Consider the following 21,471-nt stretch of genomic DNA (forward strand, 5'->3'; position numbering starts at 1 on the left):
AAGACAATTTGCACCACACGTTATAGCCGCAACGTCCCCCCCCCCCCCCCCAAAAAAAAAAAAAACGCCCTCAGACTCAGTATAGGTAGGTAGCCAAGTATAGGTGCCATAGTATAGGATCTCATGTGTAGGTGCCCTCAATATAGGTTTCCAAGCATAGGTGCCCCCAGTACAGGAAGTCAGTTGAAGGTCTCCATCCCTCCCATAGGTAGCCAGGCGTAGGTGTCTCCAGTATAGGTAGACAGGTGTTGGTGCCCTCAGTAAAGGTAGCCAGCTATAGGTGCCCCCGGTATAAGAAATCAGGTGTAGGTGCCCTCAGTATAGGTAACCAGCTGTAGGCGCCCCCTTGGAAGCTGGCGCGTCATATCAAAGGCCGGCTATGGTCATCTTACCTGTGAGTATCAGAGCCAGCCCATCCACAACAGAAACCTATGCAGTTGCCTAGGGCCTGACGAGAACCAGCTATAGGCGCCCCCTTGGAAGCCGGCGCGTCATATCAAAGGCCGGCTATGGTCATCTTACCTGTGAGTATAAGAGCCAGCCCATCCACAACAGAAACCTAGGCAGTTACCTAGGGCCTGACGAGAAAATAGGGGCCTGGTGGATGCTATGCTAGCCCCCACCAAGTCCAGGTGACCATCAGTGTTGGTCAAAAACCGCTATCTTCCCTAGAGCCCCATTTAATCATAAAGTGAACCTAAACTGAATAAAAAAAAAAAAAGCTACCTAGGGCTTCTACCAGCCCCCTGCAGATGCAGGGGGACCAGATAATCACTTTGTGACCTTTGTGCCCACACTGTCACAAAGTGATTATCTGGTCCCCCAAAGCGACCCTCTGTCATTTAAATGCACGGCCCTGGTCCATGCGCCTCCTGATCGCGCTTCCGTGGACTGCACTATGCACATGAACATCATGAAAAAATCTCTACTGCGCATGCAGAGTGAACGTGATCGAGGACGCGCGCAGCCACAGGCGCACATGTGCAGTGGCCGTCAACTCGCCGAGTCGGCCAGCCGGAAGAGGGTCGCTGCGAGGCATTGGAGGAACACCCAGGGCCCGTTTCCACTTGTGCGGTGCAAATTCGTTGCAGAAGACGCAAAATGAATTCGCATGCAGATGCAAATTCGTACGTGAATTTTGCCACGATTTTGCGTATTTTTGTAAGTATGCAAATTTAACCATGTCAGTGCCTGTGTGCTTTTACATTGATTTTAGGTGAAAATGTACGCAAATTCGCATAGCGAAAAAGCATGCTAATTTCCTATTAATTACATTGCATGCGAATCGAATTCTGATGGATCTGCTGTGCAGATTTTTCCTGCACAGCAGACCGCACAGATTTCCTGACAAGTGGAAACAGGCCCATTTACTTGTATTGGCTATGCGAATCTGCATGCAGATTTGCTATAGTGGAAACGGGTCCTAAGTGACAGCGCGGGCTGCAGGGAGTTGGTAGAAGCCCCAGGAAAGGAAAAAATGTTTTTTTTTTTTCACTTTAGTTTCCTTTTCTGGTAAGTACCTGCTGTAGCTTTGATATTGAAAGGGGGGGGGGGGAGGGGAGATGTTTAACATCAGCAATAAGCGAAGATGGCGATATCAATTTCTCATTATGTTTTTTGCATTAACTTTTGCGACAATGATGAAAAATTTGATTTTTGAGCGAAAATGCCTTTGAAAAGCATTTTGTAATACCTTCACAGTTTTTCATGATTTTTCATTTTAAAAGGTATAATTTGCTGCAAACTCATAAATAAAATTTGTCTTTTTCGCTCCTACTTTCTGATTTTCATTTTCAGTGACCATAATATATTTTTAAAATCGAAAATAGCATTTTCGACTTGAAAATGACTTTGGCGGATATTTGTGAGCAAAACACACATACATACACACAAGCTAAAATGTGACTTACATGTTTTTACTTCGATCCAAAATTGAAATGGGCAAATAATGCCTTGAACAAACGCTAGGTAAGTCATTTGAAATGTCTGATGAACAACAAATTTTGAGGTTTCGGATGACAATCGTTTAACTCAACAACAAACGATCGATTTATTTTATTTATTTAAGTATGTATATAGCGCCGACATATTACGCAGAGCTGTACAGAGCATATTGTCTTGTCACGTAACTGTCCCTCAGAGCATAGGCAAACGCAGGGGGGGATTACAGCTGCCCAGAATCCCCCCTCAGACCAGGGGTTGCTTTGTCTGGGGACAGGCACAAGTTGAGACTCTAGAATATCTGCAGGCATCCTGCAGCTTACAGCCCCACCCCCTTTCTTTCCCTGCTACAATTGACTTTGGACAAAGCAGCAACGTGTGTACAGAGCATGGAGCAGCTCTGGGGAACGTAACAGAGCCAGGTATGAGCACAGCCCTGTGTCCTGCTGTGTGACTGCTTCACTTTCCCCTTCATTACCAATGTTGGCTGTCCTCATTATTATCTGTATCCAAACTGCTCCTGATTATCCTGTTGTCGGTTGGTCGGAAAAGACAGGAAATTGCAATATTTCCCACCAGCATGATGTCCTACCATATTATTTTACTGAATTGTGTGTAGCTGAGGGAGACCTTTCAGGAATCCCCTCCTTGAAAATTCTGGGTTTGCCAGAGTGCCCGGAGAAAACCCAGACAGACACAGGGAGTACATACAAACTCCTTGCAGATGTTGACCTGGCTGGGATTCGAACCGGGGACCCAGCAATGCAAGGCAATCGCTAACCACTACACCATCATGGATATTCTGCACAATCCAACTGGCGGATAAATTCAGACAACTGTTGAGCAGATATTGTGCAGTCGACTGGTGTGTACAAGTCATTTAAAGGGACACTGAGCACCTTTTAAAAACACAATTTTCACTTACCTGGGACTTCCTCCAGCCTACGATGTCGCCCAGCATCCTCCTGGCTCCTCTCCTGGGCCCGCAGGCTGCTCCATTAATCGGCGACCTGCTGCGCAAGTTACGCGTCATCACGCCGGCCGGCGAGATGATGCCTAGCTTGCACGATGGGGACGCGAACTGGCAACTTCAGGCTGAAATCGCCTTTTAACTGAGCCGCTTTGTGGGACCGGAAGAGGAGCCAGGAGGATGCTGGGGGACCTTGTGGTCTACGGTGGACTGAAGGTAGCCCCAGGTAAGTGCAAATTGTGTTTTTAAAAGATGCTCAGTGTTCCTTTAAACTACATTGTTCCAAAGCATGCGCAAATGCCGTGTGAAATGTAACTTTCTGCTTTCACACACAGTTTTTGAACTTCCTAATAGTTTGGACAACATTGTTGAAACTACTTGTCGTTTCTTTTTGCCAGGAAATGTAGTTTGCCGCTCATTTGTGTGTGCTGTCTTTTACCTACTGTGTTCTTTATCATTAAACCATGTGGTTATTAGATTGCGATCTCCTCTGAGGGCGTGTTAAGCCACATACAAGCATGCGAGGCCGGTCGCCCGCCAGGAACCAATACTTAATTCCTTGTGTGACATTGCAAGGTCCATGCTGAGCGGGTGCTTTATTACCCGCCAGGCTAGTGATGTGTTATGTTGCCATGTGAGGGGAGGGGTGGAGGAGGGCCGAAGGAGTTCCTCCAGAGTGACTTATCATCAATATGCAGGAAAACACAGAGCTAGTCTAGTTGAGGTGGCTCAAGGTTGCTTGCTTGCAGTAATCTGGTTACACCCGCTAATTTGTAAGAAAGATAGGACTAAGCAGGAAACACAAGTTGCACACCAGGACCCTCGTCTGCAACCTCTGCTTGACCTAGAGCTTGACCTAGAGTTTTACATCCTAAAGTCAACTTATGTTTTTATTACATCAATAACCCCTCCCTCTCAGTTTAGTAACATTAATTGTGTCTAAGCATTACAAATATTTCCTAAATTCCCTTTATTTTCATAAAAATATCAACAGTTAAGTGTCTTCCTCTTCCCTGGGCATTTACAAGATACAGTATCCTGCAGGAGGGTGGGTGTGGCTTCTGAGCCGCTGCTAACCACTCCTCCTAATTAGGATGCAGGAGGAGGGCGTGGGCAACTGTCATTGATCCCATCTTCCTTTAGACATGATGGGATTGGGGTTGACAGGGGTGGGGTCTGGACAGCAGGTTTTCCTTCTCTACAAGAGATCCTGTCTGTCAGGTCAATAAATAAAACGGTGTAGAGTGCAAAAGTCAAAAAGAAATCCATCAACTGTTCACCCTAAAAGCCACAGTGGCAATCTTATAGGCAGGGCTACCTTCAGAATTTTCTGGGCCCTGATACTGGGCAAACCTATGCCCCCCCCCCCCCCCCCACTTACTACACTCTGCCCCATACTGATATTTTACTACAACTAAACCTAAACCTATTCTCACACTGAAGCCTCCCTCCTTGATCACCCCCTGCCGATGCCTAATCCTAAATCCCTCCCCCCTCCTCATGCCTAACCTAAGCCGCCCCTCCCTCTACACATACACGCCTAACCTTAAAACCCTCTCCACAGATGCCTAACCTTAAAAGCGGACCTAATCTCAGAACTTACTCTCTGTTCTAAAACATAAGCAACTGCATAATAAATTTTAAAGAAACACATTTATTTGGTCCAGCTGATACAAATCCTACAATTAATTTGTAGTGAGTCTACTTCCTGCTTTCAGAGAAGCAGACACAGTGTTAACATCCTGTGTTTACAAATTAGCTGCTCTGTGGAGGCAGCCAGCTGACACAGCTGAGAGATCACATTACAGCTGTGATTAATCACATGTGAGGGGGTAATTAGACAGGTTACAATTTCTAAGAACATACAGGGTGCATTTATCTCGGGCCCCATACTACAGTCATCCTTGTGATGCCCCGAAGGCAGCCCTGATTATAGAACTATCACTATTTTCAAGAACATAGTGGCATTTGGAACACTTGACTATCACTATGGCGAGAAAAGCAATAGTTTGATAGAAAAAAATGGGCTGAATTTTGACTTTGTGGCAGAGAATGTCTGCCGATAAATTTGAAGCAGGAGAAAAACTTTGTTCTAACCCTCTTTTGTTAAACTCCAGGGTAGCTCTGCTCACTAAGTTGCTTTGCTGTAGATGTGCCTTAAACAAATTCCACTAAGTGTTGTGAATCACTGAGATCCTTTCAACTTTTGTAGTCGTTGATCTCTAATCCTTTCCTTTAACCTACGGCCATGAGGGAAGCATGAAAGATGTCTCCCCTGGCACTCAATACTCACAAGACAACAAAGAGGATCTTATAAGTGCTATGTTCTGTGTTTTGAAGTTCAAAGATTTCCCTAGCGCCCACCCAACCACCTCGCTGTGCCTGAGCAAAATATATTGAAAATAGAAGTGCTTGGCAATAAAAGCTGACAATTACTAGATACTGAGCACCATCTATTGTGTACAAAAAAAAAATACTGGGTGGAGGCTCCCAATAGCAATAAAAGAATTAAAACTGGTTTTAAAAGGAGAGTGTAATGATCTGGGGGCGATTTCCAGTCAGCGCACACCATGTGCGCTGAAGCAAAAGGACATCGCCACAATCACAGAAGCAAAGCGCCCAGTATATATTTGTAGAGGAGAATTCCAACCAGCAGATGGAGAGAATAAGTCCTCTGTACAGCCACAGATACCAGATTGAAATTGCACGATTAAGCAAGACTGGGCAACAAAGTAGCAACTCAGAAGAAAGCAAGAATAGAGACAGACTATGTGAATGTCTACCAATCTAGTTGCCACCCGGTGACGGTAGACATATCACATCAGAACAGACCAGAGTAAGAAAGCTAATCGCAAGAGAGGCGATTGCTATCAGCAACACAAGACTGAGCAAAGACAGAGAATGAATTGAGTAAGGAAGACACAGCAAATAACTACAATCTGAACGCCAAGGAAAATAACAAATGAACTGGCTAAACGCGGTCACCGCACGTTAAGCGCAACAGTGACAAAATGTACCAACCCTGACTAATAAATGAACCCGGAGAACAAAGACAAACAGCGGGAACGCTTGCTAATCGGTTGCCTAACACCAGACAACAGCAAGCGTTCGTTCCAGACAAAACAGACTGAAGGAGTCACCAGTAGCAACCGCAGCTAAGGGTATACTCCAAGATTCAGACAAGGGAGATCCACCGCCTCTAATGCTAGGGCGAATGCGATCTAGGAACAGAACGATTTACTATCTGCCACCGCAGGAGATAGTACAATCGCCACAACAGGACAAGACAAAACCAGACTTAGGCAGTACAAATAATACAAAACCTGACTGCACTAGAAGGAGTGCAAAGTGCACTCCCCAAGAAATAACTACACTAGAACATTCGCAATAAGGTACAAAGAGGCTGAGGCTCTAAATTCAGTCTTCACCAAACAAAACCTATGACGAGCAAGGAATTCTGGGAGGAAGTGACATTTATACTGGAAACCTTCAAAGGAAGCAGACAAGCAGATTGCAAGATAAGTAGATGCAAATCAGTCAGCCTTGCAAACTAACAAAATGGCCTCTTTTCCCTGGACTGAACTATGCAACTTACATAGAAAACAAAACAGTCCAGGGAATCAAGGCCAGTAGAGTGGATTCTGACACATAGGTAATGTTGCCTTGCGTCTCTCCGAAGATGCACACCCCACACCGGATTTACCTTAAGGCACTGTAGGCACGTGCCTACAGACAACTGATGATGGAAAGGCGGCTCACTCCCCTGCCCTAGTGCCTCCTTCTCTATGCAGAGTCCAGAGCTGAGCGTAAGTGAGAAGTTACTCACCCAGCTCTCTGCTGGGCACCCACTCAACAGATGCACCTATTGTCTCTACCCCCACATTTAGATTGTAAGCTTCTGGCAGGGCCTTCCTTCCTAGTGTTTCCAGCTTGATTATGCAATCTTACTGTCCGTCTCCACTCTTGTGGACTAGAATAGTCTCTATTTTGACCAATGACACTGAACTACTGTTATCAAAGACATTTGCATGATCTTGTTTTGTTGTGAGCTACTTGTATGCCCTACATTGTATGTTAACCTTTTTATCTAGTGTGCAGCGCTGCGTAATATGTTGGCGACAATAATAAAACAACAATAATAATAATAATTACACTGACAAGATCTCCCTCCATTAGGGGTACAACAAGCTACTTAATACCTAGGGTACCAGCGGATACTTAATGCTAAAGGACACCTGTAGCTGCTTATGACGGACAAGGGAAGTAAGGGAGGAGTGACATCTGGGCCAGTTGGCACACTTGCGGTGCGGTTCGGTTCGGTGGGGTTTTGTAGGTTCATGGAGGGCAGAGTCTATGGTGCCAGGATATATGTGACTATAGGCTCTTGTGATGTAAACCTGGGCCTGTACACACCAGGCCAGGGGCGTAACAATAGACCCTGCAAGGGATGCAGCCACATGGGCGCACAGAAGCTGCAGGGGAAAGAAGTTTCTTTTCCATAAGAAAAGGTGGAGAGAGCGCATGCGTAACGTGTAAACCTTGTGGCAGTTGTTTAAAAAACACGTCCGTCACCATAGACGACAGGAGTTGCGCAGTAATGTAGGTATGCACTTGCGTTAGATAGGGTACTTCCGGCAAAGTGACAGTACACTGCACTTGAGACAATGTGAACTACCCCATAGACTTTTGTTGCCCTCGCATTATGCTGCTGCTATGCTGCTTACAGACAGTCAATGAGGTTTGGTGCGCTACAGACAGTCGATGAGGTTTGGTGCGCTACAGACAGTCAATGAGGTTTGGTGCGCTACAGACAGTCAATGAGGTTTGGTACCCTACAGTCATGAGATTTGGTGCCCTACAGACAGTCATGAGATTTGGTGCCCTACAGATAGTCAATGAGGTTTGGTGCACTACAAATAGTCACTGAGGTTTTGTGCCCTACAGACAGTACTAAGGATTGATACCCTACAGACAGTCACTAAGGTTTGGTGCCCTACAGAGGGTACTAAGGATTAGTACCCTACAGACAGACAGTCACTGAGGTTTGGTACCCTACAGACAGACGGTCACTAAGTTTTGGTACCCTACAGACAGTCACTGAGGTTTGGTACCCTACAGACAGACACTGAGGTTTGGTACCTTAAAAACAGTCACTGAGGTTTGGTGCTCTACAGACAGTCACTGAGGTTTGGTACCCTAAACACAGTCACTGAGGTCTGGTGCCCTAAACACAGTCACTGAGGTCTGGTGCCCTAAACACAGTCACTGAGGTTTGGTGCCCTAAACACAGTCACTGAGGTTTGGTGCCCTAAACACAGTCACTGAGGTTTGGTGCCCTAAACACAGTCACTGAGGTTTGGTGCCCTAAACACAGTCACTGAGGTTTGGTGCCCTACAACAGTCACTGAGGTTTGGTGCCTTTCAGACAGTCACTGAGGTTTGGTGCCCTACAGAGGGTACTAAGGATTAGTACCCTACAGACAGACAGTCACTGAGGTTTGGTACCCTACAGACAGACGGTCACTAAGTTTTGGTACCCTACAGACAGTCACTGAGGTTTGGTGCCCTATAGACAGTCACTGAGGTTTGATACCCTACAGACTGCACCAGTGTGAAAGACCCCTGAAAGCATTTATCACCTGTTTATATGGAAAACAAGAGAGAGCTCTGGAATAACTCCACTGAAAGATAGATTTTTTGTACCTTGCAGGAAAATAGTTGACTAAGGTATTTACAAGGAAGAGATCCTCCTTTTGCTGTGGCACCAACAGGCTGAATTCATTATCTTCACTGTTTGCTATGCGATATGCAGATTGACTCTGCTCCCAAATTAATACTTATGATTGCATTATGTTTAATCTTAGAGCCCGCTGACAGACTGCCGGTTCTGTTGATTGCAAACTCGGAAACCATTGAAGTGCTGGATCTTAATGGCGGGAAACTACCCAACAGGAGCCCTTTGAACGCTAACGGAATTCACACGCTGGACTTCCTGTACGACGAGAACAGCGTCTGCTGGATAGAATCCAAAAAGTCTTCATATCAGCTAAAATGCCACAAAATATCAAAGACCTGGACCCTCACGGAAGGGAGGACAATACACATATCGCAGTATCTACATAGTAAGTAGAATGGTTTTGTGCACTTGATCTTTGTTTCTCAATACCCCTAGTGGTATGTACCCATTTTTAAATCCTGCGTTAATCAATGCAGTGCATGATAATGATAACCTTAAAGGGAACCAGAGAGGAATGTCCAGCCAAAATAGAAAATGATTTTATACATACCTGGGTCTTCTTCCAGCCCCATAAGCCTGGATCGCTCCCACGCCGCCATCCTCTGCTTCCTGGATCCGCCGGTACCAGGCCCGTCACTTCCGGTGGACACAGCCAATTGTCCACATCAGAGGGGCTCCCTTCATACCCGTACGCATGCGGCTGGGCAGTAGGCAGCCACATGCGTATCTGTATGGAGAGAGCACCCTGTGATGCGGAGAATTGGCCGCGTCCACCGGCCGACTGGCCGACTCGCGTCGACGGGACCCGGTGGCGGCGGATCCAGGCAGCGGAGGACGGCGGCGTGGGAGCGATCCGTGCGTATGGGGCTGGAGAGGCCCCAGGTATTTATATTTCATCCTCTCTGGTTCCCTTTAAGCACCTATTGGCAAAGATGTATTTAAAGGAAACCTAAACTGAGGTAAAAAAAAAAAAAAGTCTAACTTAGGGCTGGTACTAGCCCCCTGCAGCCACCCTGTGCCCAGCAGTGAGGATCGTAATTAGCTAATTACGATTACGCTAAATTTTGCATACATTTTTGCGATTACGCCTATACGTAATTCCGATTTGTAAATTCAATTGATTTTGTGTAGTCTTTCATAATTGTGCCTAAAATTTTGTGGAATTTTTGCATAATTTCATGCCAACTTTGGCAGTTTATAGCAAAGCCCCCATACATTCTATTTACGCCAAAATTGCAACATATGTTAAGGGGAATTGTGGGTACAAGTCAGAAAAATAAAAATGTTGCAAAAATACCTTGCAGTTTTTGAGAAAATTGATTTTACAAAGTGCAAGGAAAAATGTTTTTTTAAACTCAGAAAAATGACAGTTTAAAACAATTTTATTTTTGCATATTTAAAATCGATTTTCTCAAAAACTACAGTCTTTTTGAAAAATTATATATTTTTTACTTGTACTCAATATTCTGCTTAACATAAGTAGCAATTTTAGTAGCGATAGCATGTAAGGGGGCTTTGCTATTAACTGCTAAAGTCGGCACGAAAGTATGCAAAATTATTAAATATTACTATTACATTAGGAATTAATTACGATTTTCTCTGAAATTTTGCATTACGATTACGATGCGTAATTGTGAATTTCGATGCTAAATTTCGGCCCACCACTGGTGCCCGGGCTGTCCCTCCAGTCCCCCGCAGCTACTCTTACCTGGCCAGTTAATTGGTGAGTCAACAGACCATCACCAGGAGCCTTCTGTGCATGCGCAGTATATATTTTTGTACTGCGCATGCACAGAGCACTCCTATCCACTGGAGCGCAATCAGGAGGCACGTGGGCCAGGGCCGCGCATCAAAATGAAAGTAGCACGCTGTAGGGAACCGAAGGAGCGCTTTGTGACGGAGCACACAGGGCAGCTGCAGGGGGCTAGTAGTAGTGTTGGGCGAACAGTGTTCGCCACTGTTCGGGTTCTGCAGAACATCACCCTGTTCGGGTGATGTTCGGGTTCGGCCGAACACCTGATGGTGTTCGGCCAAACTGTTCGGCCATATGGCCGAACTAAGAGCGCATGGCCGAACGTTACCCGAACGTTCGGCTAGCGCTGTGATTGGCCGAACGGGTCACGTGTAGTGTTGGGCGAACATCTAGATGTTCGGGTTCGGGCCGAACATGGCCGAACTCCGAACATAATGGAAGTCAATGGGGACCCGAACTTTCGTGCTTTGTAAAGCCTCCTTATATGCTACATACCCCAAATTTACAGGGTATGTGCACCTTGGGAGTGGGTACAAGAGGAAAAAAAAATTAGCAAAAAGAGCTTATAGTTTTTGAGAAAATCGATTTTAAAGTTTCAAAGGGAAAACTGTCTTTTAAATGCGGGAAATGTCTGTTTTCTTTGCACAGGTAACATGCTTTTTGTCGGCATGCAGTCATAAATGTAATACATATAAGAGGTTCCAGGAAAAGGGACCGGTAACGCTAACCCAGCAGCAGTACACGTGATGGAACAGGAGGAGGGTGGCGCAGGAGGAGAAGGCCACACTTTGAGACACAACAACCCAGGCCTTGCATGAGGACAAGAAGCGTGCGGATAGCAATTTGCATTTTGTCGCCATGCAGTCATAAATGTAATACAGATGAGAGGTTCAATAAACAGGGACCGGAAACGCTAACCCATCACAGATGTTCATTGTTCATGTTACTTGGTTGGGGTCCGGGAGTGTTGCGTAGTCGTTTCCAATCCAGGATTTATTCATTTTAATTTGAGTCAGACGGTCTGCATTTTCTGTGGAGAGGCGGATACGCCGCCGATCTGTGACGATGCCTCCGGCAGCACTGAAACAGCGTTCCGACATAACGCTGGCTGCCGGGCAAGCCAGCACCTCTATTGCGTACATTGCCAGTTTGTGCCAGGTGTCTAGCTTCGATACCCAATAGTTGAAGGGTGCAGATGGATTGTTCAACACAGCTACGCCATCTGACATGTAGTCCTTGACCATCTTCTCCAGGCGATCGGTGTTGGAGGTGGATCTGCACGCTTGCTGTTCTGTGTGCTGCTGCATGGGTGTCAGAAAATTTTCCCACTCCAAGGACACTGCCGATACCATTCCCTTTTGGGCACTAGCTGCGGCTTGTGTTGTTTGCTGCCCTCCTGGTCGTCCTGGGTTTGCGGAAGTCAGTCTGTCGGCGTACAACTGGCTAGAGGAGGGGGAGGATGTCAATCTCCTCTCTAAAGTCTCCACAAGGGCCTGCTGGTATTCTTCCATTTTGACCTGTCTGGCTCTTTCTTCAAGCAGTTTTGGAACATTGTGTTTGTACCGTGGATCCAGAAGGGTATAAACCCAGTAATTGGTGTTGTCCAGAATGCGCACAATGCGTGGGTCACGTTCAATGCAGTCCTAGGCCGAAGAGGTCATAGCCTAGGGTCACAAAACCTGTTTATTTGGGCAATTTCAATGGTGGCGAGTCTGACGTACATAAATCGCAGCAATGGCCGTTAGCAACGTCTGAATCTCACGAAATGTCTCATGCAGGTAGAAGACATATTGTTAGACTTGGGCTCCAAAGATTAGTTCCCTACATCTCTGCAAACCAGAGTTACAGGGCTCCAAATTTGGTAAAATCCCCCATAGGCTTTCATTGGGCCTCCTATTTACAGTTCCAAAATCTCACATCTTTTCAAAGGGCAATTACTCAGCAGTGGCAAATTTTCTAGCATTGTAGGGACCCTTAGGGGGAACATGACTGGTGAGTTTCGGGCCCCTAGGCCAAAGAGGTCATAGCCTAGGGTCACAAAAACCTGTTTATTTGGGCTATTTCAATGGTAGTGATGGTGACGTACATAAATCGCAGCAATGGCCGTTAGCAAAGTCTGAATCTCACGAAATGTCTCATGCAGGTAGAAGACATATTGTTAGACTTGGATTCCAAAGATGGGGTCCCTACATCTCTGCAAACCAGAGTTACAGGGGTCCAAAATTGGTAAAATCCCCCATAGGATTTCATTGCCTCCCTATTTCACTTTCCAAAATCTCACATCTTTTCAAAGGGCAATGGCTCAGCAGTACCAAATTTTCTAGCATTGTAGGGACCCTTAGGGGGAACATGACTGGTGAGTTTCGGGCCCCTAGGCCAAAGAGGTCATAGCCTAGGGTCACAAAAACCTGTTTATTTGGGCTATTTCAATGGTAGTGATGGTGGCGTACATAAATCTCAGCAATGGCCGTTAGCAAAGTCTGAATCTCACGAAATGTCTCATGCAGGCAGAAGACATATTGTTAGACTTGGATTCCAAAGATGGGGTCCCTACATCTCTGCAAACCAGAGTTACAGGGGTCCAAATTTGGTAAAATCCCCCATACGATTTCATTGCCTCCCTATTTCACTTTCCAAAATCTCACATCTTTTCAAAGGGCAATGGCTCAGCAGTACCAAATTTTCTAGCATTGTAGGGACCCTTAGGGGGAACATGACTGGTGAGTTTCGGGCCCTAGGCCGAAGAGGTCATAGCCTAGGGTCACAAAAACCTGTTTATTTGGGCTATTTCAATGGTAGTGATGGTGGCGTACATAAATCTCAGCAATGGCCGTTAGCAAAGTCTGAATCTCACGAAATGTCTCATGCAGGTAGAAGACATATTGTTAGACTTGGATTCCAAAGATGGGGTCCCTACATCTCTGCAAACCAGAGTTACAGGGGTCCAAAATTGGTAAAATCCCCCATAGGATTTCATTGCCTTCCTATTTCACTTTCCAAAATCTCACATCTTTTCAAAGGGCAATGGCTCAGCAGTACCAAATTTTCTAGCATTGTAGGGACCCTTAGGGGGAACATGACTGGTGAGTTTCGGGCCCCTAGGCCGAAGAGGTCATAGCCTAGGGTCACAAAAACCTGTTTATTTGGGCTATTTCAATGGTAGTGATGGTGGCGTACATGAATCTCAGCCATGGCCGTTAGCAACGTCTGAATCTCACGAAATGTCTCATGCAGGTAGAAGACATATTGTTAGACTTGGATTCCAAAGATGGGGTCCCTACATCTCTGCAAACCAGAGTTACAGGGGTCCAAAATTGGTAAAATCCCCCATAGGATTTCATTGGGCCTCCTATTTACCGTTCCAAAATCTCACACCATTTCAAAGGGCAATGGCTCAGCAGTGGCAAAACTCACCAGTCATGATCCCCCTAAGGGTCCCTACAATGCTAGAAAATTTGGTACTGCTGAGCCATTGCCCTTTGAAAAGATGTGAGATTTTGGAAAGTGAAATAGGGAGGCAATGAAATCCTATGGGGGATTTTACCAATTTTGGACCCCTGTAACTCTGGTTTGCAGAGATGTAGGGACCCCATCTTTGGAATCCAAGTCTAACAATATGTCTTCTACCTGCATGAGACATTTCGTGAGATTCAGACGTTGCTAACGGCCATTGCTGTGATTTATGTACGTCACCATCACTACCATTGAAATAGCCCAAATAAACAGGTTTTTGTGACCCTAGGCTATGACCTCTTCGGCCTAGGGGCCCGAAACTCACCAGTCATGTTCCCCCTAAGGGTCCCTACAATGCTAGAAAATTTGGTACTGCTGAGCCATTGCCCTTTGAAAAGATGTGAGATTTTGGAAAGTGAAATAGGGAGGCAATGAAATCCTATGGGGGATTTTACCAATTTTGGACCCCTGTAACTCTGGTTTGCAGAGATGTAGGGACCCCATCTTTGGAATCCAAGTCTAACAATATGTCTTCTACCTGCATGAGACATTTCGTGAGATTCGGACTTTGCTAACGGCCATTGCTGAGATTTATGTACGCCACCATCACTACCATTGAAATAGCCCAAATAAACAGGTTTTTGTGACCCTAGGCTATGACCTCTTCGGCCTAGGGGCCCGAAACTCACCAGTCATGTTCCCCCTAAGGGTCCCTACAATGCTAGAAAATTTGGTACTGCTGAGCCATTGCCCTTTGAAAAGATGTGAGATTTTGGAAAGTGAAATAGGGAGGCAATGAAATCCTATGGGGGATTTTACCAATTTTGGACCCCTGTAACTCTGGTTTGCAGAGATGTAGGGACCCCATCTTTGGAATCCAAGTCGAACAATATGTCTTCTACCTGCATGAGACATTTCGTGAGATTCAGACTTTGCTAACGGCCATTGCTGCGATTTATGTACGTCACCATCACTACCATTGAAATAGCCCAAATAAACAGGTTTTTGTGACCCTAGGCTATGACCTCTTCGGCCTAGGGGCCCGAAACTCACCAGTCATGTTCCCCCTAAGGGTCCCTACAATGCTAGAAAATTTGGTACTGCTGAGCCATTGCCCTTTGAAAAGATGTGAGATTTTGGAAAGTGAAATAGGGAGGCAATGAAATCCTATGGGGGATTTTACCAATTTTGGACCCCTGTAACTCTGGTTTGCAGAGATGTAGGGACCCCATCTTTGGAATCCAAGTCGAACAATATGTCTTCTACCTGCATGAGACATTTCGTGAGATTCAGACTTTGCTAACGGCCATTGCTGCGATTTATGTACGTCACCATCACTACCATTGAAATAGCCCAAATAAACAGGTTTTTGTGACCCTAGGCTATGACCTCTTTGGCCTAGGGGCCCGAAACTCACCAGTCATGTTCCCCCTAAGGGTCCCTACAATGCTAGAAAATTTGCCACTGCTGAGTAATTGCCCTTTGAAAAGATGTGAGATTTTGGAACTGTAAATAGGAGGCCCAATGAAAGCCTATGGGGGATTTTAACAAATTTGGAGCCCTGTAACTCTGGTTTGCAGAGATGTAGGGAACCCATCTTTGGAGCCCAAGTCTAACAATATGTCTTCTACCTGCATGAGACATTTCGTGAGATTCAGACGTTGCTAACGGCCATTGCTGCGATTTATGTACGTCAGACTCGCCACCATTGAAATTGCCCAAATAAACAGGTTTTGTGACCCTAGGCTATGACCTCTTCGGCCTAGGACTGCATTGAACGCGACCCACGCATTGTGCGCATTCTGGACAACACCAATTACTGGGTTTATACCCTTCTGGATCCACGGTACAAACACAATGTTCCAAAACTGCTTGAAGAAAGAGCCAGACAGGTCAAAATGGAAGAATACCAGCAGGCCCTTGTGGAGACTTTAGAGAGGAGATTGACATCCTCCCCCTCCTCTAGCCAGTTGTACGCCGACAGACTGACTTCCGCAAACCCAGGACGACCAGGAGGGCAGCAAACAACACAAGCCGCAGCTAGTGCCCAAAAGGGAATGGTATCGGCAGTGGGAAAATTTTCTGACACCCATGCAGCAGCACACAGAACAGCAAGCGTGCAGATCCACCTCCAACACCGATCGCCTGGAGAAGATGGTCAAGGACTACATGTCAGATGGCGTAGCTGTGTTGAACAATCCATCTGCACCCTTCAACTATTGGGTATCGAAGCTAGACACCTGGCACAAACTGGCAATGTACGCAATAGAGGTGCTGGCTTGCCCAGCAGCCAGCGTTATGTCGGAACGCTGTTTCAGTGCTGCCGGAGGCATCGTCACAGATCGGCGGCGTATCCGCCTCTCCACAGAAAATGCAGACCGTCTGACTCAAATTAAAATGAATAAATCCTGGATTGGAAACGACTACGCAACACTCCCGGACCCCAACCAAGTAACATGAACAATGAACATCTGTGATGGGTTAGCGTTTCCGGTCCCTGTTTATTGAACCTCTCATCTGTATTACATTTATGACTGCATGGCGACAAAATGCAAATTGCTATCCGCACGCTTCTTGTCCTCATGCAAGGCCTGGGTTGTTGTGTCTCAAAGCGTGGCCTTCTCCTCCTGCGCCACCCTCCTCCTGTTCCATCACGTGTACTGCTGCTGGGTTAGCATTACCGGTCCCTTTTCCTGGAACCTCTTATATGTATTACATTTATGACTGCATGCCGACAAAAAGCATGTTACCTGTGCAAAGAAAACAGACATTTCCCGCATTTAAAAGACAGTTTTCCCTTTGAAACTTTAAAATCGATTTTCTCAAAAACTATAAGCTTTTTCCTCTTGTACCCACTCCCAAGGTGCACATACCCTGTAAATTTGGGGTATGTAGCATATAAGGAGGCTTTACAAAGCACAAAAGTTCGGGTCCCCATTGACTTCCATTATGTTCGGAGTTCGGGTCGAACACCCGAACATCGCGGCCATGTTCGGCCTGTTCGGCCCGAACCCGAACATCTAGATGTTCGCCCAACACTAGCTAGTAGAAGCCCCAGGTAAGATTTTTTTTTTCAGCTTAGGTTCACTTTAATTGTAGTATGTGGTAGTTGGTTTTAAACTATTTTAAAGCTTTAACTTCTTGCTTATTTATTTTAGCATATTTCTAGAAAGGAATATAACCCCAAAAACAAGAAATGCCTTAGTTGAAAAGCAGCATGTGTGCCTCTACTGAGACCTGATGTAACCCCGACACATCATTGCAGAAGGACCAACAATAAGCAAGGGAAGCACAGAGTTCTAGGGGACAATGAATCAGATTTCAGGTCTTCCCCATAACGAAAATATAAAATTGTGAGTGGAAAAAGTTGGATACCTCATTGGTGGCTGGTCAGATAATACATTCTGTTGTGGATGAGCAGATCCATGATTCCAGCGCACATGCACAGAGGAAAAAAGCCATGCACAAGTGCAGGCCTGGATTTACATCACAGGAGCCTATAGGCACAGATGTCCTGACTCCTGGCACCCTAGACTTCCCCCTCCATGAACCAACAAACACCCGCCGAGCTGCAGCACAAGTGTAATGGCTGGCCCAGCTGTCACTTCTCCCTTATTTCCCTTTTCCATCATAGGAAGCTACAGGTTCCCCTTAGCGTTAGGTTGCCAGATGTACCCTCAGTATTAAGTAGCTAGAGGTGCCCCAGAGACTGAAGGGAGGTCTAGTCAGTGGAATGCCGAGATCCAGGTGAGTAACCTCTCATTTACACTCAGCATACAGAAGGAGAGATGAAGCATACAGAAGGAGGGAGAGAGAGAGGCAATTTGGGAAGGGAGTGAGCCACCTTTACATCATCAGGCGCCTGTAGGCACGTGCCTGCGGTGCCTTATGGTAAATCCAGACCTGCACAAGCGTATTTGCCTGTCCGTGGCTGGAAGCAAGGCTAGAAGATGAAGAGGGGACCATGCACTAGAATGGTGGGTTTTTGTTACTTATCCCCCCTTTTACCACTACTGGCTTGCTTTTATCATTATCCTAATAGTGGTGTAACTACAAATCCTGGAGTTCCAAAGCAAAAATTTGAAATCCCTTCCCCTACATTCACACCCAGTTCCGGATTTACTATAAGGCACTGTAGGCACGTGCCTGCAGGCGCCTGATGATAGAAAGGCTGCTCACTCCCCTCCCTGAGGGCCTCCCTCCATTCTTCCCTGTCCTGAGCGGAGTGTAAATGAGAGGCTACTCACTCGGGTCTCGCCATTCCAGTGACCAGATCTCCCTTCAGTTAGGGGCACCTCTAGCTATTTATACTGAGGGAACCTCTGGCTACCTTACAATAAGGGGGAGGGGGCCTGAAGCTGCCAATGACAGGCAAGGAAAGTAAGGGAGAAGTTACCAGGCCAGCCAGCACACTAGCGGTGCTGTTCGGAGGGGGTTTGTAGGTTCATGGAGTGCGAAGTCTAGGGTGCAAGAATATCTACCTATAGGCTCCTGTGATGTAAATCTGGGCCTCTTCACACCCCTCCTCCTTCTCCTTCATCAACAGTGGCCCCATGGATAGAAGTTCAATTTGTTCCAGGAATCCTATAACATGAGTGGTCTCCATAACTTCCTCCTCCTTCACAACAGGGTAGCCACCAAAATCCCTCCCACCCATAACAAGTGTGAGCACAACAACTGTTTGGAGGAGGGTTGCAAACCTTTATCAAAGGAAAGGAGAGCAATACATCAAGGCCAGGGGCTTAACTAGAAGTCCCCGGGTCCCCCTGCAAGAATTTGAGTGCCCCCCCCACACCCTGGGGCCCGCTCATGGCCGTTTTAGGGGGCCTGGAGGGGTCGCAGCATAAGGGGAGAGCTTGGTCGCACCTCCGGCTCTCCCCTCTGCGCTCCCTTCCTGCCTCTATGTAAGTGCTAGCAGCGGCAGCAGCAGCTATAATTACCTCCATTCACCACTGGAGGTCGCCGATCTGCAAGGGCTTCACATTACTTTCACATTACTTCCTGTTTTAACAGGAAGTAATGTGAAGCCCTTACAGATCGGCGGCCTCCGGTGGTGAATGGAGGTAATTATAGCTGCTGCTGCTGCTGCTGCTGCTGCTGCTGCTGCCACCGCCGCCACTGCTTACACTTATATAGATGCAGGAGGGGAGCACATAGGGGAGAGCCCGAGGTGAGGGAGGGGGGGATCACCCCCCTCCCCACTGACGTGCTACCAAGCTCTCCCCTCATGCTGTGACCCCTCCAGCCCCCCTAAAACGACCTTGAGTGGGCCCCCCCAGCGGGGGCAGGGGCGGCTTCCCCTATTGTTACGCTAGTGATCAAGGCCCCTGAACCCCCAGGGCCCCCTGCACCTGCATGGGCTGAATCCACCACTGGTTACATGTTTTATGTTTTTTAGGCCTCATACATGTGAAGGCATTTTTTCTGTAATTTCATCTCTGGGGTCCATACCTTCTGAAATTCTTCCTACTGATCTATAGGGATTATCAATGAGCTACACATTCTTCCAAAATTATGCAAAGTGTAATGCAAAGGTATAAAGTTTTAAAACGGACCAATCAATTTAAAGTAATAATTTAATTTGGGAATACCTTCCTTCTTATAAAAAATATAGGAGAAGGAGAAACCTTTTAGTCCTTTTTTAGGGTTATCCACTTAACCCAATATTGACTTATGTAAATAGAAAGGACAATAAACAGTTTGTGCACAGGCTTATGGTACAAAAATATAAAAAATACTTTGACACAAATACACAAAAAAGGGTTCCATAAAATCTCTCTGTAAGAAGCTCCTTAAAGAGAACCCGAGGTGTGTTTAAAGAATGTTATCTGCATACAGAGGCTGGATCTGCCTATACAGCCCAGCCTCTGTTGCTATGCTAAACCCCACTAAGGTCCCCCTGCACTCTGCAATCCGTCATAAATCACAGCCGTGCTGTGAGGCTGTGTTTACATCTGTAGTGTCAGTCTCAGCTGCGCCCCCATCTCCTGCGTAGCTCCGGTCCCTGCCCCCGTCCCTTCCCTCCAATCAGCAGGGAGGGAAGGGATGCAGGCGGGGACTGGAGTTCTGCAGGAGGTGGGGAGAGCAGCAGACTGACACTATAGAGATAAACACAGCCAGCTCTGACAAGCTGTTTGTCAGCAGCGTGGCTGCGATTTATGAGGGATTGCAGAGTGCAGGGGGACCTTAGGGGGGTTTGGGATAGCAACAGAGGCTGGGCTGTATAGGCAGATCCAGCCTCTGTATGCAGATAATATTCTTCAAACCCACCTCGGGTTCTCTTTAAGGATATACAAAATCTTCCATAACATGGATATATAACAGCAAAAAGAAGCTAGTGCAATTTAATGAGGCAACGACACGTTTGTTTCAGGCACTAAGCCCTTTGTCAGGCCCAATGCATAAAACACTATCTATTGATCCTGAGGAAAATGCATGGCAGGAGCATCAGAGGGTAGAGGAAGACATCTGTAGCAACCAGATATACATTGCACAATCCTGATGGCCAGAGACAGATCAGTGTGGGCTGCTAATCCAGGTTTAAATTGATTGGTCAATTTTCAAACTGCATATATTCGCATATAAATTTGCATCAACTTGGAAGAATTTGCATTTCTGTGATAATACCTACCTAAATTTAGGAACCTAAATTACAGAAATTCTTATGGGGCCTAGATTAAAGTTTGTAGCCATATTGGATCATGAAAGTGGAGATTTTCCTTAAAGGGAACCTAAACTGAAAGAGATATGGATTTTTCCTTTTAAAATAATACCAGTTGTCTGACTCTCTTGTTGATCCTGTTTCTTTAATGCTTTCAGCCACAGCCCCTCAACCAGCATGGAGCTCAGGTGCTCTGACTGAAGTTAGACTGGATTAGCTGAATGCTTGTTTCAGGTTTGTGATTCAGCCACTACTGCAGCCAAAGAGATCAGCAGGACTGCCAGGCAACTAGTATTGTTTAAAAGAAAACATCCATATCCCTCTCCGTTGAAGGTCCCTTTAAAGGAAACGTGAAGTGAGTGGGATATGGAGGCTGCCATATTGATTTCCTTATAAACAATATCAGTTGCCTGGCAGTCTTGCTGATCTATTTGGCTGCAGTAATGTCTAAATCACACACATGAAATGAGCAGTGGTGTAGCTAAAGATCTGTGGGCCCCAGTGCAAGTTTTGCATTGGGCCTCCCTCGCACTCTATACATAACAATTGATACGGCGCACCAAAACCTGCCAAGGACTGCCAAAGTATTATAGGTGCAAGAAGGGGATGGGGTGAAGTTTGTTCATGATAACTACTATTCAAAGCATCTATAGAAGTGTTCATTACCAGTACAGGACCAATAAAGAACTAATACTAACATTGAAGGAGGGCCCCCTCTGGCCCAGGGGCCCCAGTGTGGTCGTAGCCTCTGCATCCCCTATTGCTACGCCATTGTACAGCTAATCTTGTCATATTTTTGTCAAAGCTACCTGATCTGCGTTCTTGCTCAGGGTTGATGCCTAAACCCGTTATGCCTGGTACACATCATGCAATTTCCCTGCAGACCGACAGGACAAATTGATAATTTCTGCCAGGTCTAATCTTATTCCTGATCATTTATCTGATCAATTTTCCAA

The 21,471-nt window shown here is 46.2% G+C and overlaps 1 protein-coding gene across 6 annotated transcripts in view; it reads left to right on the forward strand.

Annotated features, from left to right (window-relative positions):
• The window catches only part of LRP1B (LDL receptor related protein 1B), a 2,031,260-nt gene that overhangs the window by 896,768 nt on the left and 1,113,021 nt on the right, over window positions 1-21,471 (forward strand). For all 6 annotated transcript variants that reach the window (XM_068245873.1, XM_068245875.1, XM_068245874.1 and 3 more), the window contains exon 6: window positions 8,776-9,033. In XM_068245873.1, coding sequence (XP_068101974.1) covers window positions 8,776-9,033 — 258 coding nt within the window. The remainder of the gene's footprint in view (window positions 1-8,775; window positions 9,034-21,471) is intronic.

The sequence above is a fragment of the Hyperolius riggenbachi genome, chromosome 7, assembly GCF_040937935.1.
Source record: "Hyperolius riggenbachi isolate aHypRig1 chromosome 7, aHypRig1.pri, whole genome shotgun sequence".
Classification (NCBI taxonomy): Eukaryota; Metazoa; Chordata; class Amphibia; order Anura; family Hyperoliidae; genus Hyperolius; species Hyperolius riggenbachi.